General features: G+C 47.0%; 1 protein-coding gene and 1 non-coding gene across 2 annotated transcripts; both read right to left on the minus strand.

The window, feature by feature from the left end:
- Positions 1-2,413: 2,413 nt before the first annotated feature.
- LOC127208167 (olfactory receptor 1361) lies at positions 2,414-3,352 on the minus strand. Its single transcript, XM_051167551.1, has one exon. It carries the CDS (start codon positions 3,350-3,352, stop codon positions 2,414-2,416), a length of 939 nt encoding a protein of 312 aa, XP_051023508.1.
- Positions 3,353-21,154: 17,802 nt separating this feature from the next.
- Trnar-ccu (transfer RNA arginine (anticodon CCU)) lies at positions 21,155-21,227 on the minus strand. The gene has a single exon. It is a non-coding gene; the product is annotated as a tRNA-Arg (tRNA).
- Positions 21,228-23,832: the final 2,605 nt, after the last annotated feature.

The following is a 23,832-nucleotide window of genomic DNA, read 5'->3' on the forward strand; positions in this document are numbered from 1 at the left end:
GTGTGTGCGTGTGTGTGTGCGTGTGGTGCACAACATGCCCCAGTATCATAGCACTCATGTAGACATCAGAGCATAACCCCAGACATGGACCATTGCTTTCTATCTTGCTTGAGACAAAGTCTCTTATTGTTTGATACTGTGTATTTCAGACTCGCTAGCCAGGACCTCTGGGGATTCTCCTGTCTCCACCTCTCACCTCACTGCAGGAGCACTGTGACTACAGACTTGCAATGCTTAAACCAGCTTTGGATGTTTTATAGGGATCCAAACTTAGGTCCTCAGCTTAACAAACGCTTTAGCCACAGAGCTACCTCTGAAGCCAACCGAGATAGTAAATTATTATTATTATTATTATTATTATTATTATTATTATTATTATTATTATTATAAGAAAACACACATATGAACATGCCTTTGAGACTGTGCTTTCAGATGTGATTAAGCCTTGGAGTTACTGATTGGATCATTCAATACTTCCATTTGTTTCGAAGACCAACCGTAGTATTTTTCATGGTGGCTTTGTGATGTGCCACTGTTCTGTCATGTCATTATTTTTAACATACTCCACTGTACCTATTTCTTTTATGTCCTGTCTAACACTCAGTGTTTTATATGGCCATATGAAGAATACAGGGTAGTTCTGTATTATTTATTTTCTGATGTGCTGCTGTAAGTCTTAACAATCATAATGAACAATAAAGATGCTTTCATTTCCAAAAAAAAAAAAAAAAAGCTTTCATTTTCTTTTCACTTTTTTGTGAATATATGGGTGGGTTGGGGTGAGCATGCCCATGACTGAGGGAGACACATGCACATGATTGTCATGCCTAGATCAACTTTCTTTGTCTCCTTCCATCACCCTCAAACTTGGTTTTAAAGATTCTCCATCTGGTCCGGCCTGGTGGCACATGCCTTTAAGCCCAGCACTCGGGAGTCAGAGGCAGGCAGATTGCTGTGAGTTCAAGGCAGCCTGGTCTACAAAGTGAGCCCAAGACAGCCCAGGCTACACAGAGAAACCCTGTCTCAGAACAAAAATAACAATAACAAAGATTCTCCACTTGTCTCCACCTCTCTACCAGAGCACTTTGACAGATGCATGACACTGTGCCTGGCTTTTACATGGATTGTAAAAGATCCTGGAACTTGTGTGGCAGACAGTTCATTGACTCCCTTCCCTAATGCACCACCCCCAAAGTTTTTATTTTCAAAAAATGGAATAAAAACCAACCTTCCCTAATACTCAGCATTGTGTTCTATTATAGAGCATGTTATAATTATTTTGGATGCAATAGCAATTTTTCTCAAAATGCAGTTTGTAAAGCCTCTTGCCCACTCAGTAAAAATTAAAAGAGGGCACCCATCTATTCACTTATTCATCAAAACTAGATCTTTTATATAACTTGTGTCAGGATCCCAGCTTTGCTTGGGGCACCCAAGGTACACATGTCACCTACAGCAGGTTAGAGGGTCTCCCATGCACAGTGGCTCCAGAGACTTCCTTGGGAGTGGGGAAAGAAAGGGGACAGCTGTCTTAACCTAAAAGCCTCTAAAGAGTGGGATAATTTCCATTTTGTGGCAGTGGTAGGGACGTGCCCAAGAAGAGGAAGGCAGACATCTTAGGCACCTGGGTAGCACCTGGGGAACTTTGTGCTGGAACTCGAAGGCACACCTTATGCTGAGTATGCCTCATAAGCTAGAGATAATTAGTTAACAAGACACTAAAGCACAGCCGGTGTAAATATGATTCCATGTGAAGCCCAGGGCCAGCCAGCCCAGCGAGCAGGAGGCGTTAAGCCTGAGAGAGGCCAATGACCACTCTGCCCCCGCCCATACAGGACTTCAGATTCAGTTTTACTATTTACCAACCCCCAAAACACACGAGAAACCCAGTCCTAGTCAGACATTCAGATTTAGTGGGATTGAAGTTAGGCCAGGCACTGATAATTGCATTTTCAAGGTTTCCTCGTGAGACTAACACGCTGCCAGGGCTGAGAAAATGACTGCTTTGCATCCTGAGAGCCACTTTCAAAAGGGAAATGAGAAAAATTTTGTGAACCAGAGGCTTCCAAAGTGATCATCACATTTTCACTGGGAAAGGAAAAACTAACTGGCATTCTTCTCCTTTTGGTTTGCGGTGCTGGAGAGAAACATGGCACTCTATGTGCTAGGTAAGCCTGTTGCCACTAAGCTGAAGCGCCAGCTGAATGCAAGTGTCACTGTTTGCTAAACACCCTTAGAACAGAGTGATTGTTTTTATACAGTAAGAGGAGTGGGTTTACTCTATTTCAGGAAATACTCTCAATAAAAGATTGCACCACATCCATGAGGTGGATTGACTTGCTTAAGAGTGATACATAGAAAACAAACAAACAAACAAACAAAAAGAGTGATACATAGACGCAGTATACATCCGTCAGAAAAAGAGTATCTTCCTATGGACCACTTTCCTTAAGGCCCCTTTCAGGTCCCTGTTCCTCAGGCTGTAGATGAAAGGGTTCAGCATGGGGGTCACCACTGTGTACAGCACAGTGGCTGCCGTGTCCCTCTCAGGGGAATGGGCAGATGAGGGGTTGAAATACACAGCGATGATGGTGCCATAGAAGAGGCAGACCACGGCCAGGTGGGAGCCGCACGTGGAGAAGGCTTTCCATCTTCCCCTCGCGGATGAGACTCTCAGGACGGCACAGGTGATGTGGATGTAGGAGATCAGGATGCAGACAAATGGGGCGATCATGATCACAGCCCCCTCTGTAAGAATCATCAGCTCGTTGAGGTGCGTGTCCGAGCAGGACAGCTTCAGCAGGGGGGTCACATCACAGAAGAAATGAGGGATGGTGTTGTCCCCACAGAATGAGAGTCGCGCCATGAGCAGGGTGTGTAATAGGACATTCAGGCTGGCTACCACCCACGACCCAGCCACAAGGAGGACACAGAGCTGCTGGGTCATCTTTGTTGTGTAGTGTAAGGGGTGGCATATGGCCACATACCTGTCATAGGCCATCACAGCCAGCAGGAAATTGTCCATGTCCACAAACAGGAAAAGGAAATACATCTGTGTGAGACACCCTGAGAAGGAAATGGCCTGACTCCCGAGGACGTGGTCGGCCAGTACCTTGGGGATGGTAGTGGAGGAGAAGCAGACGTCCACAAAGGACAGGTTGCTGAGGAAGAAGTACATGGGGCTGTGCAGGCGGGAGTCTGTGCCGATGGCCAGGATGATGAGCAGGTTCCCCAGGACGGTGGCCAGGTACATGATGAGGAAGATCAGGAAGAGGAGCTGCTGCTGCTGGGGCTGCCTGGAGAGGCCCAGGAGGAAGAACTCGGAGACGCTGGTCTGGTTGCTGCCTCTCATTGGACTTTCAGGAGGCAAAGATGATTAAATCCTAAAAACTTGGAGAGTACTGGTGAAGACCAGACACCTAAAATTACAGATAAATATGTCATAGGAACTAGTGAAAGAGTGTTTTTTATTTTTGGGTTTTTTTGTTTGTTTGTTTTTTGTTTGCTTTTGTTTTGTTTTTAGTTTGGGGTTTTTTTGTTTGTTTGTTTGGTTGGTTGGTTGGTTGGTTGGTTTTGGTTTTGGTTTTTTTGATATTGGGCTTCTCTGTGTAGCCTTGGCTGTCCTGGACTAACCTTGTAGGCCAGGCTGGCCTGGAAGTCACAAAGATCTGCCTGCCACTGCCTCCCTATATACAGGGATTACAGGCGAGTGCCACCATTGCCCAGCTACATTTCTTTCCAAATGGAAAAATCTAGGTTTTAAAAAAAGCATGGAAAAAAAAAAGAAAAAGAAAGAGAAAAGAAAGAAACCCTGTCTCAAAAAACCAAAAAAAAAAAAGAAAAAAAAAACTTGGCAAATATAATTAACTAATTAATGAGCAAGGGTCAGCCATGGTGGCACACACCTTTAATTCTAGTACTCCAGAGGTAGAGGCAGGGAGATCTCTCTGAGTTTCTGCCAAGCCTGGTTTACATAGAGAATTTCAGTACAGCCTGAGCTATGTAGAGAGATCCTATTTTTAGGCTTAATTGATTAATATTGTTTTATTAATTAATGCATAATAATAAGCATTCAAGTAGAAGGAGAGCTACTTCAATGGACAGGGAGGCCAGAAGAGATGCAAAAGACAGTAAGGAATGATAGGATTTGCTTGTGATCAAAGTACATTTTATATATGTGTAAAAATGCCATGATGAAACTGTTATTTAGTACAAGTAATCTATACAAACACTAAAAAAGAAAACCACAAAAAAATGCCCACACTCACACAGAGAGGTTGCCAAGGATGCTAACAGGGAGCGAGCATTCAATGCCCAGTATTATAGTTGCTGTCAGCATCCTTAGTGATGTTGCTTTGAAGACAACATGGGCTGTCCATCCTCTCTCATTTGAACAAAGACGCCTTCCTGACTGCTTTCTCTAAGGACCAAATCGGCCTCATCCAAAACCTCCCCCCGGAGGAGAATCACATTGTGCTGCTCTCTAGACTCATCCACAGAGCTCACTTCTCATTTCTAAGCCAGGATGTCTTGGCTATGTGCAGAGCTGAACTGTATAATTAAAGCAGAAAGGTTGAGTTGGAAAGTACCGACAGAAGCTTGGCCGACCTGGACTACTGACAGTCAGGATCCCAGAACAGGATGAGACCAAAGCTGCTTATAATGCGTGATTATAATGAATGGCCAGCCAGGTGCGGTGGTGCACGCCTTCAATCCCAGCACTCAGGGAGGCAGAGGCAGGCTGGTCTCTGTGAGTTCGAGACCAGCCTGGTCTACAAAGTGAGTCCAGAACAGCCAGGGCTACACAGAGAAACCCTGTCTAAAAAAACAAAACAAAACAAACAAAGAATGGCCATTGATGTCAGGGCTCCAATTAAAACTGAGGGGTGTCCCTAGAAGGCTTCACCTGGACTATGCAGTTACTGACAAAGTCCTACTCACCTGAGTTTAGAGCAGATGACAGTCCTTGATGTCACCAGAAGCGCTGGGCCTCCTTCACTTTTTCTGCTTGGCCAGCAGTTGTTGGTCTGAGGGAGACAAATTGCTATTGGTGTTGTCGCTGTACGCCAGAGTCTCTGGCGCACAAGCGCATTGCTCAGAACCAGAGCATCATCTGGGAGAGCCACAGGGCAAGCTATTCAGAAGGGCTTCCATGGCCACTAGAGCCATAGTCCCCAAGAGCCTCGTTAGAGACAAGCAAAGAGCAATTTGTCCTTTCTCCTCCTTGGACTCTTTGGGGTCTAAGACTGATAATAAAGACCTGTCAGCTGTGCTGTGCTCTTTCTGTCTTAGGGCTTAACACTGAGAATGGTGAGATATTGAGGAGAACTCCTGGCAAAAAAAAAAAAAAAAAAAAAAAAAAAAACCTTCTGCAACAGGAAAACTCAGAACCCAGTATTTCCTCCTCTACCCAGCTGGCCCAAGCTAAAGTCATTGTTGAGAAATCCGATGGCCTATAAGAAGAGACTGAGCCAGCTGAGGTGGCACTCACCTTAAGTCCCAGCACTTGGGAGGGAGAGGCAGGTAGATCTCTGTGAATTCCAGGCTAGCCTGGTCTACAGAGTGAGTTCCAGGCCATCCAAGGATACCCGGTGAGACCCTGTCTCCAAAAGAATAAATATAAAGTAAAAAAGAGAGTTGGTAACCTTCAGAAATTCACAGGGCTGTACGTCCTTTCTCATGCACCACTACCTGCTGTATGACCTTGGGAAAGCAACTGACCTCCTCAGAATCACAAAACTTCTCCCTCCATTACAGTCACCTCAAGGAGTTGTGACACATGACTGACGGAAACTGCTGGTATTAAGTATCTATGACTCTTGACCTCAGCAAAGCCCTCGTCCACCAGGCAGAGGCTATGCATTAGGTCATACCTGCATCCTTCACTCTGCTTACTCAGCCTCACCTGATAACATCTGGAGACCATGCCACACACTTACTTTTGTATGCCCACAGTCCTTTCTATGAGGGGCCATGGGACAAGCCTTCTGTTTTTAATTTTAAAGGGAATGAGAAATGAAAACCACGGGTGAGTTTATTTATAAACTGGTAGACTATGGATTCTAATAAACAAAAAAGAATCCTTGAGTTCCGTGGGTAACTGTAGTCTGAAGTATCATATTTTTCAGACCATAAGATGCACTTCCCTTAGCAAAAGTGTTGGGGGAATTGGGGTGCGCCTTACGGTCTGATAGCTGTTTTTACTGTTTTTCTTGTTTTACTGCTCTAAAAACTAGGTGAGTCTTATGGTCAAGTGAGTCTTATAGTCCAAAAAATACAGTGTTTCATGTCCTATTTAAATGACCCTATGCCCTTCAGTGTCAGTTGGCTTATGGACTTCTGGGAACAGGAGAGGATATAAAATCCAGGAGAGGCTGAGAGCAGAGGGAAGAGTAGGAAGAGAGAGGGGTAGGCAGGAGTAGGTGCTAGGAGACAGAAAAGTGGGATCAAGACAGTTGGGACAAGAAGAAGAATGAATGGGACTAGAGAGAATAAAAGAGTTTGAGTAGAGTAAGGCAAGAGACAGTTGAGAGTGGATTGAACTAGCAGAGTGAGTGAAAAGACAGCGCATGACAGTTGAGCCAAGAGAAGCTGAGCTGAGCCAAGAAAGATATTGTTAGAAAAGAGTTAGGAGAAGACCCCATGAAGAAGCTACAAAGTTGCCATAAAAAGAAAAAATATAGAGAACTTTTTTATTTAAAAAAAAAAACAGTTTATTTAACTTTATTTTATGTGCATTGGTATGAGGCTATCAGATCTCTTAGAATTGGAGTTACAGGGAGTTGTGAACTGCCGTGTGGGTGCTGGGAATCGAACCGGGGTTCTTTGGAAGAGCCATCTCTCCATCCCAGCCCCCCTGAAGACTGGAAACAATTCTGGAGTAGACACTCACTACTGGCACCTGGGGGTAGTCATGTTACTTAATACTGTTAGGCAGTTCCAGGAGAAGACCAAAGAGTGCATTTACACAATCCTAGATACAGACCAGGCCAGGCACAAAGAAGAGACGGGAGGCTGCCGCCAGCACTGGCCTGCATCCTGCATCCCAGCAGCATCCCATACTGCATAGACTGCTCTATCCGTCAGGGAGCAGGTTGCCCACACTAGTGTCGCCACCATCATTCTCAATCACGATTTATGGGGCAATTGTGTACATAGACCTGAAATCTCTGCTGTGTAGGCTGGCCTCGAACTCACAGAGACTCAGCTGCCTCTACCTCCCTGAGTGTTGAGATTACAGGCATGTGCCATTGTTCCTGGCCGTATTGGCTGTTTTTAACTAATTTTTCTCATAAAGCCACAGGTCACTGCCTTCAACTCAGCATTCAATACCAATGAGACTTTCTATGTCTTGGTTTTTATGTCCACATCCCTCATACCTATTACTTTTTTATCTTTCCTATCACCAGCAGGCTCACAGATTAGGAAAAATGTCAGAATTCTTTGTTCTACCATGTTATCTCCTCAGATACTTTAAACTGGTGAATGTCACAAGCTGGTGTCTCAGTAAAACAGAAATCAAGAGTCTTGTGAAAGCAAGCACCAGCAGCCAGCACCTGAAGGGGCAAGCACTTGCAGAGAGCTGGGTATCACTTTCCACCATGGAACTTGCAGACATCGACCTCAGGGCAGCAGGCTTGCTTCCCTTCCGCATGGAGCAATCTCACCACCCATAACTGTCCAGCATTCTTTACTGGGCTGCTCAGTCAGTCTTCATCTTTTGGTAAGGGGAGACATTGTATGAAAATTCTTTTGTTTTAAGAACCTTAAAAAGAAACATTTTTATCTAAAAAGCTGCAAGTAGCCATCTCGCAGAGGCCCAGGTGCAATTCCTACCACCCACACAGTGCCTCACAACCATCCATAACTCTAGTTCCAGGGGATCCGGACCTCTTCTGGCTTCTGCAAGCACTAATCATGTTTTTGGCACACAGACATGCATGCAGGCAACACACTCATACATATACACTTTTCTGTGTAGCCTTGGGTGGCCTGGACATGATTTGTAGACCAGGCTGGCCTCGAACTCACAGAGATCCACCTGCCTCAGCATCCCAGAGTGCTGAGATTACAGGCGTGGGCTACCGTGCCCAGATTGGCTACATTTTTTTAATTAAAAAAAAAAAAAATCTTCTCAGACATGGTGGCACATCCCTGTAAGCTCAACAGCTTGGAGACAGAGGCAGTAGAATCAGGAATTCAAAGTCTGCCTCAGCTACATAGTGGAGCCAGCCTTAGCCGCATGAGGCCCACATCCTTGAAATTATGTCATTTGGAAATTTAAAGCTAGAAGACAACTGCCCTCAAGAAATTTGTTTTGAGGCCGGGCGTGGTGGCACATGCCTTTAATCCCAACACTTGGGAGGCAGAGGCAGGCGGATCGCTTTGAGTTTGAGACCAGCCTGATCTACAAAGGGAGTCCAGGACAGTCAAGGCTACACAGAGAAACCCTGTCTCGAAAAACCAAAAACAAAAACAAAAGAAAGAAAGAAAGAAAGAAAGAAATTTGTTTTGAAGCTGTGTCTCTAGGTCGGGCCATCACCTTGGGAAACTGGAAACTCTAGGTGTGTTGGACTGTGTCCTTAGGGGCTGTACCCTGACTCAAGCTCCCATCTGCTCCGACTGCTCTATGGCCCGTCTGTCATGGGATGAAAAGGCGTACTTGACTTATACTTCCACCAGCCTGCTCTACCCAAGTGCACAGGGCCAAGCAACCGCAGGCTGACCTCTCCGAAACTATGAGCCAAAATAAACCTTTTCCAACTTCATAGACAGCTCTGCTCTAAGGACACAAATATAACAACTACAAAGAGCATGCTTTGCTCTAAGCAACCTTTCTTGAGTCCTTATAACCCAAATGTTTCATTCATGGCCTCTCAATAAGTAACATTCAGCTACAAGAGATAAAACTAAAACCTCAGGGTCACAGCGAGCTCTTACACACTCACCAGACACCAGAACATAACTTCTACCCACACTGTCTCCAAAATTAGTCCCCCAAAGCAAAATAGAACACCTCACAAAGCTAATTACCACCACCACCACCCCAAAAAAACACACCCAAAAGAAAATAGTCGTGAATTAGTAAATGTGTTATTTAAAAGTGGTAGTACGGAGAGTGCTGTGGGTGCAGCCATAGCCCCTCAGTGGGGGGAAAGCCATGGCGTCCTGTTGCTCCTACTGTAGATGTTCCAGATCACAGCAGCCGCTGAGGCAGGCGGCCCACCGCAGCAGATATAACACCTCAGGCCTCAGCCTGGGCCAGTACGCCTTGGTGGTCTACCCACAAGCCACTGGGCCCCGTCCCCAAGCTGCTGTGGCCGCTGCTTTCCCCAAGCTGTAGCGATCCACTGCCCACCCCCAAGACCTTTGGCGCACTGGCTCCCTGCTGTGGCAACCCATTGTACCACCCCCTCCTAAGAGCTAAGTCTAGCCCTTAGGCATCAGACCACTAAAATTTCCGAGTGGCTCGCTACAAAGTCCTCCCGCTGACCTCTGGGCAGTCAGCCTCTCCCTCCTGCCTTCCGGTTGTGGAAACCAGTGATAAAAAGGGCAGCTCCTGTCAGCGGCTCAACAAGAGCTGTCCATGGTAACTGTCGCCTCATCCTACTGGCATGGAAACTGACATTTTCCAGCCTCAGAATGCCCGCTGGGAGCTGTCCACGATGACGACAACTTTTCCTGCTTCAGCCTACTGCCTTCACAGTGGACTCTTGGTAAGTTTTGGACTCCTTGTAAATTTTATTACCCCTCAAGGCAGAAAAATGGTCAGATCTCTGTAACTGCCATTTCCAGCCGCTGAGTAGGACTCATCCCAGATTAAACTAATGAGAAAGCTGAACAAAACCCCCACCAATCCCTAACCAGGAGAACCGACCAATACCCTGAACAGGAAAGCCCACCAATCTCTGATCTTCCCCCAAGCTCAGGACTTGAAATCCCACCAATCCACACTCTGGAAATCCCTGAACCCCCAGAAAGCTCTGTTCCTTAAGAAACCCTATATAAAGGCTGTGCTTGCCCAGTACCCTGCTGTCTTTTCCTGAATTTGTCCCTCCAATAAATCTCTTTTAAGAGATTTACCACCTGTGGTGACTCTCTCATCAGAAGAAGCAATGAAGAAGAGGAGAAGAAACAAGAAACAAGGAACAAGGAACAAGGAACAGGGCTGGAGAGATGGCTCAGTGGTTAAGAGCATGGTCTGCTCTTCCAGAGGTCCTGAGTTCAATTCCCAGCAACGACATGGTGGCTCACAACCATCTATAATGTGATCTGGTGCCTTCTTCTGACCTGCCGGTAGACATGCAGGCAGAACATTGTATACATAATAAATAAATAAATAAATAAATAAATAAATAAATCTTAGAAAGAAAGAAAGAAACAAGGAACATGTTCAAGCTATGGCTCCAGCCAAGGACAATGCGTGCAGTAAACTTCAAACCCCTACCCAGATCTGGTTGAGTGGTTGAGTGGAGAATGGGGTCTGACTTTCACATGCACTCTGGTGCTCCATATTTGACCATGTCCCCTGGATGGGGAGACCTGGTGGCACTCAGAGGAAGGATAGCAGGCTACCAAGAAGATACTTGATACCCTATGAGCATATACAAGGGGAGGAGGTCCCCCTCAGTCACAGACATAGGGGAGGGGAGTAAGGGGAAAATGGGAGGGAGGGAGGAATGGGAGGATACAAGGGATAGGATTTTTAAAAGGCACAAGGAATAGAGTTCAGATTCCTAAGTTCCTCAGAGTTTGAGGCACACCTCCCCTGGGAGCTTCATCAACTGGAGAAGAAGCAAGGCTCAGCCTCCTAGGCTTCCCAGCTTCTTGGGGTTTGGAGAAACCCTCTCCTGGGAGCTGCAACATCTCTGCTGAGGAGGCTACCTCCCAGTGCTGTGTGATCCCTGAATTCCTGTGTCTCAGGATACCTTTGGGACACTGTCCCACCTCAGGACTGGGATACTTTCCCAGCCCTTGGAGTTGTGAGTTTCCTGGACACCCTTCCATGCAAGTACCAGAAGGCAGGCCATCACTAACAACATTTGGTGCTGCGACTAGGACAGGCTCTTCCGGTGCTTGTGCTCTCCTCCTGCTCTGAGCCACACTAGGATGCCATCCCTCTCCAGCTGGCCTTCAGCAGACTCACTGATTGCTCAACACCCCATCCACCAGCAACAATTAGATAAGCTTCCCCTTCTAGCCAGTGTAAACTCTTCCCTGAGTCTGAGCAAGGGACCGCTGAGTGTCCAGCATCCCTCTGGTAACTCTTAGAGGTAGAGGTGCCCCCAGCCAAGCTCTTTAAGGCTACAGCCAGCCCTCTCCACCTGACCGGTTCTTCCACCATTGGAGCTGCAACCCTGCAGTCCTCTTAGGCCCAAGTGGGTCATCTTGACCCTTCCTGATCTAGGCCCTACTGGGCCATTGCGACCCTACTTGCCCTCCTAGCTCCTTCCCTTCAAAGCTGCCTATGATCCCACAATCCTTCTAGGCCCTTGTGGCTTTTGTGACCCCTTTCCTTGATCCTTTGCTGAGGACGAGATCCCCTTCTTAGAGATTCGGTTAGCCTTCGGGCCTCTGCTGTTCCGGGCTTAGCGAGGCTAAGCTCTCATTCCAGGGTTAGCCAAGCTGAGCTCTGACCTCCGTTGAGTTGAGCTAAGTGACACCGGGTGACAACCCACTGAGTTGCTTGTGTCATTACTCCTCCCCTTTCTCATCCTCTCTCCGTCACCCTTGAGATGCCTTTTAGAAAATCACCAGCCTCTCCACCTGGCACCTGACCGCGAGGGCTCCAAATCTATTCGCCTTTGCAATTGAGTTTGTCCTCAATACCCCTTAGACAACCAACCCAGATGACCACATAACAGCACTTTAAAATCCCAATATTATTAGGGACCTTTTCAAATACCGTGATCGATCGGGGAAATGGAAAGAGGTCCCCTATGTCCCAGCCTGCTCTTATCTCTGCTCCCAGCCCTCTCCCTGTCCCCCCCCCCACTCAGTTCCTCTTAGCTCTGAAGCCTAAACAGAATGCCCCTGCCTCCATTTTCCATCTGGCTAATGAACGCTCCCCTGTAGGCCTAAACCCTCAGCTCCCTCTCCTTCAACTGCCCAGTTTCCCTTTCTCTCTCTTCAGAAGCAGGTTTCCCAAATCAGCTCTCTCTTGCATCCACCTACACACCCCAGTAACCCCTAGCCCTCCTGCTACTCTCCTCACTCCGCTAAAGTACCTCCTTCACCTCGCTGTACCTCGCCTAAAGCAGCCATGGCTCTCCCATTGTGGGAAGTTGCTGGGATGGATGTCTTCGTCAAAGCACATATTCCCTTTTCATGAAGAGAATGGGGCCCTATGCTGTTGATCCCTCCACCTTTATTAAGGAATTCTGGTGCGATACCCAGATCACGAGACCCCCAAAAAACCACCAGGACTCAGTACTGATGCAACATACATGAGGACCTTTAATTGACTCAGAGCCGGGCTCTGGCCAGTCACCAACACAGTGATAGCCAGAAAAAGCCTCGATCTCTGGGCTGAGGGTAAATTTATAGGTTCCTGTCCCCCCCAGTGCCCCAAAGCAGGGGAGTTCCAACCTGGCAAGCGCCTATTGGTTGAGTAACATAGAGGTCTAATGTCTAAAGTGACAAGCTACAGAAAAATGCTCCAAGACCACCCATGGCTTAACTTTCTTTGTTCATTACGTTGTCCAGGGAAGTGTCTGGTTTCTTATTAACCCTATCTCCGGTGGGCAGCAAGGAATGTGGCCATAAAACTGGGTCTCTTATCAACTCTATCTCCGGTGAGACCCTTCGGGTCAGTCACTAGGCAATGCTATCTCTAGTGGGGCTGCTCTTTGCAGCTGGTCAGATTATCTACTGTAGGCCTATTTCTTAACCTTTGCCCCAGTTACCCTGAAATCCAATTTTAGTTCTTTTGGTATCTCCCTGGTATATCACTCAGTCTTTTTTGGGGGGGCAGGGTTGGGTGGTTTTTTTTGTTTGTTTTTTTGTTTTTTTGTTTTTGAGACAGGGTTTCTCTGTGTAGCCTTGGCTGTCCTGAACTCTCTTTGTAGACCAGGCTGGCCTCGAACTCATAGCGATCCGCCTGCCTCTGCCTCCAGAGTGCTGGGATTAAAGGCGTGCGCCACCACACCCGGCTATATCACTCAGTCTTATACTCTTACTTTCCATGATGTTTGTATGATCTTTACAAACAATCTTCTCCCTGAGGATGCAGGCGAGTCTAGGATCAGGCTGGGGCCCATGAGGATGGAATCCATGGAACTGACACTGCCCACGCCACTGGGATGGAGGCAGTCCCCAGCCTCCACCCTGGGTGGAATTACAATACCCCAGGGAACATCCAAGCTAGAGATCAATTTATAGCTTATAGTCTCCTGGTGGGACTTTGTAAGGCCACCCTTAAAACAGAAAAATATGACAAGGTCTGAGAGGTCGTACAGACAAGCATGAGAACCTCTCACAATTCCTAGGGCCCCTTACAAAGGCGAAGACATTCTTACAATATACCAGTCTGGATCCTGAAATGCCAGGTAGGATGTTGTCCAGTGTCTGGTGGTGGGTGTCCTGGGTCCCACCACCTGTGGGTCAGTCCAGGTCCTACTTCCCGTGGGCCAGTCCAGATGCTGCTTGCCTCTGAAAGAGAGCGGACAGACCTCAAGGTCAAAGGTCCCAAGGCTCCGTTTCTTGCTCAGGGAAAGCATAGAGTGCTCAGGGTGAGGTCTGAGGCTGGGGCACTAAACCAGGTTCCCAGTGTCTCAGGGGGAGGGGTCAAGGGGGGGCTGAAAAATTAGTTTCCCATGGAGTGTTACAGTTTAACACTTGTAGGTCTCAGAAGGCAGTGGAGACCTGGGAGCCCCACAAGCCCATGATAATACCAAGTGTTACAGCTCCTTGTTTGAGGCGCTGGGCTAAGCACAGCAGACAAAGCAGGCAGATGTTTGAAACCCACTGGCAGGCAGGTCCGGTGAGATGCAGGCCTGGCAGAGCTTCACCGGGGGGTTAGTACCCAGCTAGCAGCAGGGTGGAGCAGGCCCCAGTGGCTGCAAAGGCGGTTCTGCCATTGCTGCCTGACCACCAGATTTCCAGTGGTGATTCCCCGTGGAATAAATAAAGTCTCAGATGGTCGTGGTGGATGAATGATGAACAATAGAGCAAGCACCTGAGCATGCCAGTCAGCCTTTAATTATAAACCTTGGGCAGTGGAGAGGGGTTTGTGGGTGAGTGTGTCTGATTCACTAGGGCTAAGGGCGCCAGGATCCTTCATCTACATTCAGGGATAAGTACCTCATTTACATGCCATAACACAGGGTCCAATCACAAAAAATAGTACTTAATTATAATTATCCTATATGTAAGAGGATGACTTCTAAGTGCAATTAGAAGTGGAGGGGAAGTTCAGGGTGGTGATGTCATCATCTGGGGCCCCCAATTTAGTCCTATCTGAAAACACAGACTTTCTAAATAGACAGTTTAAACTGTGCAATTATGTCGGTCAGTAGACCCTGTTTCTCTCCAGGCTGCTTAAAGTCTGTCTTTTACCTTTAATCACATTTGGGGGTGTTAAAGGAAGAAGATGTGGGGGCGTAGAGGATTTTTTCTTAAAAGGTCAGAGATAAGGGGCTTAAGTCCCCTGAGGCTTTAGAGAGAGAGTGGGCATTGAGAACAGGCGGTATTTTTGGTGGGATTTTGTAATTGAATTGATGAGAGGCCGATGGGGCTTGGCTATAGAGGGGTTTTGGGGCATCCCGTACCCAGGGATACACTAGTCACAAATCTGTCTGATCTTAGCCCAGGCCAGCCACGGCTGGTTATTCTCTCAGTTCAGGTGAGAAAGATGCTGAAGTGGCGTCCTCCTCCCCAGCTGCACCACGTGCTTCCAGGGCAACAGCGCCACCTATGGGCCTTGGGCACACATAGCCTGTCCCTCGGCTTCTTTCCTGGCTTCCCCTTCCCTGAAATACTTGTCCCTAGGAACTAGAGAGGGGTCAAATGACTCTAGATGACACTGCTTGGGGTTCACAGTTATAATTTGTGGTAAGACATTTGGACTCACTTTCCTTGGGCTGAGACCATGGAAGTTATTTCTCTGTTTCTTTGTTTTGCCTTTTTTTTTTTTAAAGATCTGTATTCCTAGGCTATGTGTACTGCCTTTTCCTAGGCCCGTGCTAACCTAACTCTGTGCTTTTTTTTCTTTTTTCTTTTTTAAGAAAAGGAGTAACTGTCCACGTGTAATCTATGAGACACATGGGTCCTAGAGAGGCGTGTGTCCTAAAGGGGCTAATTTTATCATAGAGCTGAGCTCACAATAAGCAAAAAGAGCCACATTGTATTCTCACCATCTTGGCTGGTGACCTTTTATCAACATGGAGACAACCAAGTGACTTGGTCGTCATCACCTTGGTTAATAATATCACGATGGCCATAACCATGTGACTTCATTGCCATCTTGGTTAGCGCACCCTACGGCATGAAGGAAAGCAATGGGACCCATAAAACTACCCGAGCTCCCAGGGCAATTACCACACCTCTAGAATTTCCTGCTGTTACAGCTACACAGTCACATGTCCCCCCATTCTCTTCTCTCAACTTTGTTTTCCTTTCTGGTTTTCACCTTGCTTGGTGCCTAATGGAACCATGGAAACAGAAAACCCCGAGGGGGCTCCAGCGAGGCTGGACTGCCAAGTGGCAAGGTCAGTGCATTTTTACATTAGACTACAGAGATGATACCAGACCTCCATGGTCAATTGTTCTTGTTGTTGTTTTGTTTTGCCTGATTTTGACAAATTGTTTTATGTGCTGTATCTCCTGGTTTCTAAGAAAGACATTACAACTTTCCCAGTTGTATGTCTCCAACACTAGCCACTAACAAAGGGAGCTGATGTCATGGTCTGTAAGGGTGATGTGGTGAGGGGGTGCCAAGATGTACCCCTGAAAAATTACAGCATGCGATCGATCTGCTATAAGGAAGTTTATGGGGGGCGAGGAGGAAGAGAAGAGTCTGGGGAAGGGCTAGAGGCAGCGAGTGACATTCTGAAACATAGACTTGGGGGAAAGTTCACCCTGGAATGTAGGTTCTGCTGGGGGTTCTGCTGGGGGCTCTGCTGGGTCTTTATGCCTATTCTTTCTGCCCTGTGTCTCCAGCCCTGTTTTCCCTTGAGTTGGAGTTGGAGTGCTTTTCCTTCCTCCAGACTCCTTTGCTCCATGTTTCTGTATCTGTCGCGCTGAGCCTGCATAGCCTGGGTTGTGTCGTTGCTTGCAGGTACAGCCCCAGGGACAGGCTACAGAAAAGGAGTATGCGGAGGCCACCAATTTCTAAGTTTCAGCAGGGCTTCCTTAGCTGAGTGCTGCTGGATGTCGTAAACACCAGTTTAATGACAGTCTACTGTGTGCTGCTATATCTGTCCATCTGCTACCAGAAGCAATGGGAGTCTGCACAGCTGCTCTTACTGATTAGACGGAGATAAAGATGGCAGGGTTTTCCCTTCAGAGTTAAAAGCTGGAAAGCTTAAGCAAGCTACAAGGTTTTGGAAAAAGTCATATAGTTAGATAAAAGATGAGACTATATATAATATTAAAATTTCTTTTTTATATATTAAAGTTTTGGGAGTTTTTTTGTTTTTGTTTGTTTCTTTGTTTTTTGTTTTTCGAGACAAGGTTTCTCTGTGTAGTCTTGGCTGTCCTGCACTCACTTTGTAGACCAGGCTGGCCTTGAACTCACAGAGATCTGTCTGCCTCTGCCTCCCTCGGTGCTGGGATTACAGGCCTGTGCCACCACACCCAGCTTTATATATTAAATTTTTAATTAATTTTAATCACATGCATTGGTGTTTTTGTATGCACGTGCATGTCTGTATCCCCTAGATCTGGAGGATCTGCTACATGGAACCTGTCATGTGGGTTCTGGGAACTGAACCTAAGTCCCCTGGAGGAGCAGCCAGTTCTCCTGATCACTGAGCCCTCTCTCCATCCCTGATATTAAAATTTCTAAGGCTAAAGTTTAATACATTAATGTGAAGCCTTTGTTAAAATGTATGTCTAATAATTTATTCAAAGTTTATTTAATAGCATTTGTGCTTTGTCTTTGCTTTGTCTAAATATTACACAATAGTAAAAAGTACCAAGACTGGTGCGATTGACCCACCGGGTGTGCAGTGACCACACACAGAGGCCTATACAGATGTAGTGAGAGGGAGCAAAAGGGGGGAATATTTTCTCTTTGCTCTTAAAGATCAACTCTGTCCCAGAGGATCCTGAGGCATCCTTAAAATGTCCTTTAGCCCTGGTGAGTCACTTTTTCTTTTACAAGTCGGTCATAGAGACTCCATTGGGTGGACATGAACCACTGTGCAGTCTACAAAGAGGAGGGTTGGCAGAGGACGTTTTTCCTTCATGCTAACTGGTAAAGGAAGGCTGGAGAAGCCAGAGGTTCCTCTCGAGCTAAAGTGACCCCTGAGGACTAGCTCTTCAACTGGTCATAGCTGATAAAAGAAAGTGATTGGTTTTGACGACTTGCATGGTCTCAAATGTCCGACAAGAACATATAACCAAAGAGTAAAAGGTAAACCCAACGATCTCACTCCCCAGACATCAGGTTTAAATCCAGATGGGATGTTGTGTAGACAAACTGATTACTCACCGTTCTCTTCCAAAGCTGAGGGAGATGTGCCCGCTGTTGTTCTAACCTGAAAATTAGATGACAGGTAAGTTTCCTTTCTTTCCTTATCTAGAAACCATCTGGGAGGGACCTCACGCTGATTGTAGCTGCTCCTGAAAGCAAAGCCTGGGCTCATCACTCTGTAAACCAGCCTTAGAGGCCAAAGAACAAGGAGGAGCCTGCTGGACAGAGGCTCTAATCTCTAAAGGAGATTCTAATGGACTTTGACTTGGACGGTTCCTCTGTTCTGTTCTCCTGGTTTCCTGCCCAGGCCGTTAGTGCTAATCAACCACCACCCCCACCCCCACCCATTTCCCTCACATTTCTATCCAGGCACCAGCCAAGGACTTTCTTTCCTCTAGACACCTGGCTGTATGGAAAGAAAACTTCCCATGTGCTTCTGAGGAGGGCTGCTGGAGGGGACCATGACTGCCAGGCCCATTGGTCCGTCTCATCTAGGTAGAAGAAGCCAGATCAGTCACTGTCTTAATTCCATAATGGCAGTTAGGGGTACCTCTTGGTGGGGGTGCGGGGGGGGGGCGGCCAGGAGGGGAGGGTGGGAAAAAGTTCCAAAAGTTAGGTAGGCAGTCTAGGGGGAAAGGTTGCAAAGAAGTGACCAGGTTCTCCTTGGCTAAAAGCCAAAAAATGTCCTTGGGCCTTTGGGAAACCTCTTCGTTGCCAGAAGCCAGAAAAGCCAAAAGTATGGAGGAGGGGAGGTGCCTGCTCCCCTGTATGGCTCCTAAACACTTCTAGGGTTACTTTTTCCACAGGAGGAGAACAATAACATGGAGCTAAGGACTTGTTAAGGGAAAAGCTCTTCTGGTGAGGAGGACAGACTTTCTGGCCAGGTCAAAAGCCTCACATTACTGTTGCGGGACATTTGATCTGTGAGACTGTGAACCGTAAAAACCTCTTTCTTTCTTTCTTTCTTCCTTCCTTCCTTTCTTTCTTTCTTTCTTTCTTTCTTTCTTTCTCTTTTAAACCCTGTCTCTTGTTTGGTGTGGTTCAGCCCTAACATCCACCTTTAATCCAAGAAATTTCTGTTCATTGTAAACAGGTGATTATGGTGTGGTTCAGCCAGCCCTAGCACACACTTTTAGTCCAAGAGTTTTCTGTACACTGGATTTAATAAAATTAGCCCTAGGTCAAGAGGCGGAGCAAGAAACCAGCTGGCAGGGATTAAAGAGGAGGCGGGACTTTGAGTTGAAGAAGCAGAAGCTGCTCTTGGGCTTTTAGCTCTTTAGCTCGTGAGTGCATCAGCTCCTTGGCCTTTGGCTTTTTGAGCCTTGAGCTAGAAAGCCTTTGGCCATGGGTTTTTTCTTTGGCCTTTTCCTCCTGGGCTGTCAGCTGAGCTAGTGAGCCTTTTGGGCCTTTTCCACCAGGACATGAGCTGAATAGGAAGGTCAGCTGGGTGCTTTCTCTGCCTCTCTGAGCTAGCAGGTTTTCACCTCAGCACCTGGCTCCTGAGTCTTTATTAGTAAGATAGTATGATTGGGATTGTCTTCATTTATGACAACACATTACTGTTGGACCAGGTTAGCTGCTTAATAGAGGGACCACACTAAGAAGAGCTCACTGTAAAGCATGTTTTGCCATCACTTGTCATAACACTGATTTATTGTTACTAGAGACTTCAGATGGTCAACATATGGTGTCTAAAGTTATATATATATACACCAATATATACATATATATAATTATATTATATAATATATTATATTATATCATATATATGAAATATTATATGTTATATGTATAATAGGGATGGAATTGTGAGAAAGCAGGGTTTTTCTTCTCTCACTTGGACAAGGGCTCTTATACCCTGAACCTCTCCCACCCACTCCTGATGGATATATATATATACCAGACTTGTCACCAAAGCCTTGCTGGAGCTGTCATGGCTCCTGGCTTCAGTCCACCAGTGACATCTCTCTTCCACTCTCAGTGGTGACCGAGCACTTACTCCAGAAAGGTTCCTGAACAATAATTGTCCTTGGGTTCAAAGAACCTGGGCTGTGTGTTACCAGAGTGTTCCCTAAATCACAGACCAAATAGCTCGACCCCAAATCATAGAGCGACACCAGTCTTTTTCCCACCTTGAAGGAACAATAAAAGGTCACAGAAATGACCATTCTTAAATAGAAATTCAAAATAGGACATCATGTATGGCCCTGGCTAAAGCAGTATTCTCAACCCTCCCAGTTCTTCAGCGGCCCCTCAGCCACATGTCAAAGATGAAACCTCGCTTCCTGTCTTTGACCCGCCTGCTTGCCCGTCTAGTCCCCTGTTTTCTGACTCCCTCGTCTAGTCCAGGGAAGTAAAAGCCTTTCACATTGGTCAGAGCTGGGGTATCCGGGACTTGTTTTATAAAAATCTCTCCCATGTTTTATCATCCAAGTAGACCAAAGTAGGTTAAATGTCTTTTGTGAGGTTGAACAGTGTTAATAAAACAACTGAGTTGCCACTTATAATTGGGCATTACCCCAGAAGTCCCATGAAGGTCTTCACTTACCAGGAGATTGGGATAGATGTGAGGACATTCCCCTGGGACTCTAGGTAGGAGCAATATAGGAGATGAGGCAATAGAAGGATCCAGAGGGTCCAAGAAACCTACAAGAAGAACATCATGACAGGTGGATCAGGGCCCAGGAGGGTCTGCTCAAACTATTGCACTAACCAAAGACGATACAAGTAGTAAACATCAAACCCCTACTCTGATCTACCCAATGGGCAGGACATTCTCCACATGAACTCTGGTGCCCCATATTTGACCACCTCCCCATAGTGGGGAGGCCTAGTGGCACCCAAAGAAAGAATAAGCAGGCTACCAAGATGAGACTTGATAGCCTATGACCATATAGTGGGGGAGGAGGTCCCCCTCGGTCATAGACCTAGGGGAGGAGAATAGGGTGAAAGTGGGAGGGAGAGAGGAAGGGGAGGATACACAGGATGGGATAACAATTGAGTGGTAAACTGAATAAATTAATTAAATAAAAATTAATTTAAAAAAAATAAAAAAAAAACTGAGTTGCATGTAAGATCATTCCTGTAAGGGTAGTGAGTAGTCAGGGGGCTGAAATGGAAGGGGAGTTTAAAGCCAGCCTGGGCTACATAGGGGAACACACACACACACACACACACACACACACACACACACACACACACACACACGCAACCAGAAACAAATGTATTTAGTTCTTCCTCTACTAATGATCCTTTCACCTCTGCTTTTAGCCAACAGAGCTCCTGTACACCTGAAAGCCTCCATACTTTAAATCTGTGCAGACTTTCAGAGTTATGACAGAACAGAACTTATAATCAAAGGTGAGTGAACACATGGACTGCTTCCCAAAAGGCCAGACATTGCAGACTAGCTTGCTTATATGTATACTTATAAGTAGTAATTTCCTGGTCAAATTCTGATGTATTTAGTTTTGTAGTTTAATTCAAAATGTCACCTTACATGACCCAGTAGCCTTATACTACCCCAGGTGGGACTCGAACCCACAATCCCTGGCTTAGGAGGCCAGTGCCTTATCCATTAGGCCACTGGGGCTGACAGCTCTCTCCTACCTTGAAAAGTATAGAAGGACTACCTGCTCACCGGTAGTTTTTAAAGGATTGTCTAGTAACTGATGCGGACATTTCTTTACCCAGGATATTTTAAATGAATCACTACAGCCTTCCAGCCCCTGCGCCCTCACCAGCCTCCAGCTCCTCTGGCTGGGCTCCTGCAACTTCAGCCCACCGCTCTGTGGGAACCTGCTCCTCCTCTTCCTTCTTTCTCGGAGTCCCCTGGCTCCCGACACCCCGCTTTCACCTTAGGATAAAGACTTAGCCCTAGAAAATTGGAGAACCCTGACTGGCTCGGACGGTGAAGCCTTGGACCCTCGAAAAGCGCTCAGGAGGTTCATCCTCGCGTGTGTTCCTCCCATCGCTAAACCGTGCTTCGGAGAGACTCTCTGGGGCAGATCCTACTGAAACAGGAACAACCCGACCTGACCCTAGAAGGCAGCCTTCCTCGCCTCCCACGCGAGCAACCCCCGGACTGGACGCTACCTTCGGAGCTTGGCGTCCGGGGCCTCGCTGTGCAGCGCACCGAGGGAGATGGGGCGCCAGACAACCTCCCATCCCCAGAACTGCCCGACGCGACGTCCTTAGTGAAGTGAAACCTCTCTCCATTGATAGTAGCTGGTAATTTACCCAGTGGTGAAAATTCAGCAGAATCTGGAGTTGTTCCGATTCGTCTCGACCCCACCCTCCAGCTCGCGGAACTTTAGAGGGACTCCTTCCACCTCCTCCTCCTCCTCTTCCTCCTCGTCGTCGTCCTCCTCCTCCTCGTCCTCCTCGTCCTCCTCCTGTCTAACTTCGTCCTCTACACCGGAATCCGCCTTGCGGTTTCTTTTTTTTTTTTTTTTAGTTTTTTGAGACAGGGTTTCTCTGTGTAGCCTTGGCTGTCCGCCTTGCGGTTTCGAAACGCCTAGCTGGGAGGCTGCGGACTGCGCAGCAGCGGGCGGACCGCCTGCAGTCCTTGCAGTGTGCCTCCCATGCGAAGCGCGAGGTCTCCGCTGCCTTAAAATCCTTTGTATTTTTACGGAAAGCAAGAAAAGAAGGGGGTGGGTCGGGGAAAGGAAGCTTCGCCTCAGACCCGCAAAGCTGAGGTCCTAGCTAGTTCCCGGCGCGGCTTCCCTTTCTCGGGTCTGCGCCTCGGGACCTGAAAGACGCAAGGACCAGCGAGCCCGAGGAGGGCACAGGCTTCTGACGACTCTACAGGTCACACTGGGACCCAAGCAGACAGACTACTGGTGACTAGAGACCGGTGATCTGGAATCAGATTGGCCTTTAATTAAGGACTGCTGGCAAACTACAAACTGGTATTTATTAGCGGGCCAGATGTCTTGTAAATTGTCCCACAGCCCTGTTTTCTCTCACGTAGCCCAGGCTGCCACAAACTCACTATGTAAGCTGAGGATGACCTCGAACTTCGTATCCTCCTGCCTTCACTTCCTACGGGCTGGGGTTACAGACGTGCCATGTGCCGCCTTACTGAGCTTCTAATTGCTTTTCTTAGGAGTCACTCCAATTATTTTTTTTTCCCCCGCGAAAATGGTACGTAGGCTCTGGGACTAGTCAGGAAGTACACGCCAGCTTGGTAAATCAACCCATTCCTGCCTTTCTGAAGATCCTTTTGGTTGAGCTGTTGTTTCCGAGCTCGGCTGGCATTTGCATACTATTCTTGCATGTTTGGTTTTTTTTTTTTTTTTTTTTTTTTTTTTTTAATTAAAAATACCTATTTATCATTATGTATACAGTGCTCTGCCAGAAGAGGGCACCAGGTCCCATCGTAGATGGTTGTGAGCCACCATGTGGTTGCTGGCAATTGAACTCATGACCTCTGGAAGAGCAGTCAGTGCTCTTAACCGCTGAGCCACCTCTCCAGCCCCTTGCATGTTTGTTAAACTTGTTCATAGTCACTTGATCATTTAACCAGAAAAGGCTTGCACAGGGCTCCACCAGTTTCTCCTTGAAGGTTCCTAAAGAGTACAGAGGTAATGAACGCAGGAGATGGTATCTTGTTCTCCACAGACCCCGGAGAGATAGTTGCGCTGACTGTCTTAACATCTTAAAGCGCCTACCTCCTCTGCTAGGAGAGAAACTTTCCAGAAACGGCAACCAGCAGGGTCGGGGCAGGCAGCGTATTTTTCTATGCAAGCTCATCTGCACAGCACAGATGCAAGGGCACCCAGCCTCCCGCTGCAGTTCTTTGTGCGTTCCCAGGACCCCGGAGGGATTGGCGGTTGCCTCCCTGGGCACCATACACCTTCTCGGGTCCGTTTCAGTTTAACTAAGAATTCCTTTACCGGCTTGAAAGTTCTCTGGTGTGGTTGCAACACCACACCTGGATTGATTTTTTTTTTTTTTTCTTTAATAGCCTGCATTTTCCGATATTTTTATCCATCAGGTTAATTCTTGCTGGGAAATGTGAGTTATGAGACTGTGCTCCGCTAATCGCTTGCCTAGCCCTAGGTTCCAACCAGCACACAAGAAGAGGAGGGAGGAAAGTCAGAAACGCAAAATTAGCCTTGATTTTGTTCAGGAACAGCCTGAGCCTCAAACAGAAAACAAATATGGAAAAAACAAAAACGGAAGAACCACTTTGA

This window comes from Acomys russatus, chromosome 25 (genome assembly GCF_903995435.1).
Source record: "Acomys russatus chromosome 25, mAcoRus1.1, whole genome shotgun sequence".
NCBI lineage: Eukaryota > Metazoa > Chordata > Mammalia > Rodentia > Muridae > Acomys > Acomys russatus.

Bases quoted from the DNA above. Each gene is read 5' to 3' on its own strand.
- LOC127208167 (XM_051167551.1), bottom strand. From the start codon at position 3,352: ATGAGAGGCAGCAACCAGACCAGCGTCTCCGAGTTCTTCCTCCTGGGC.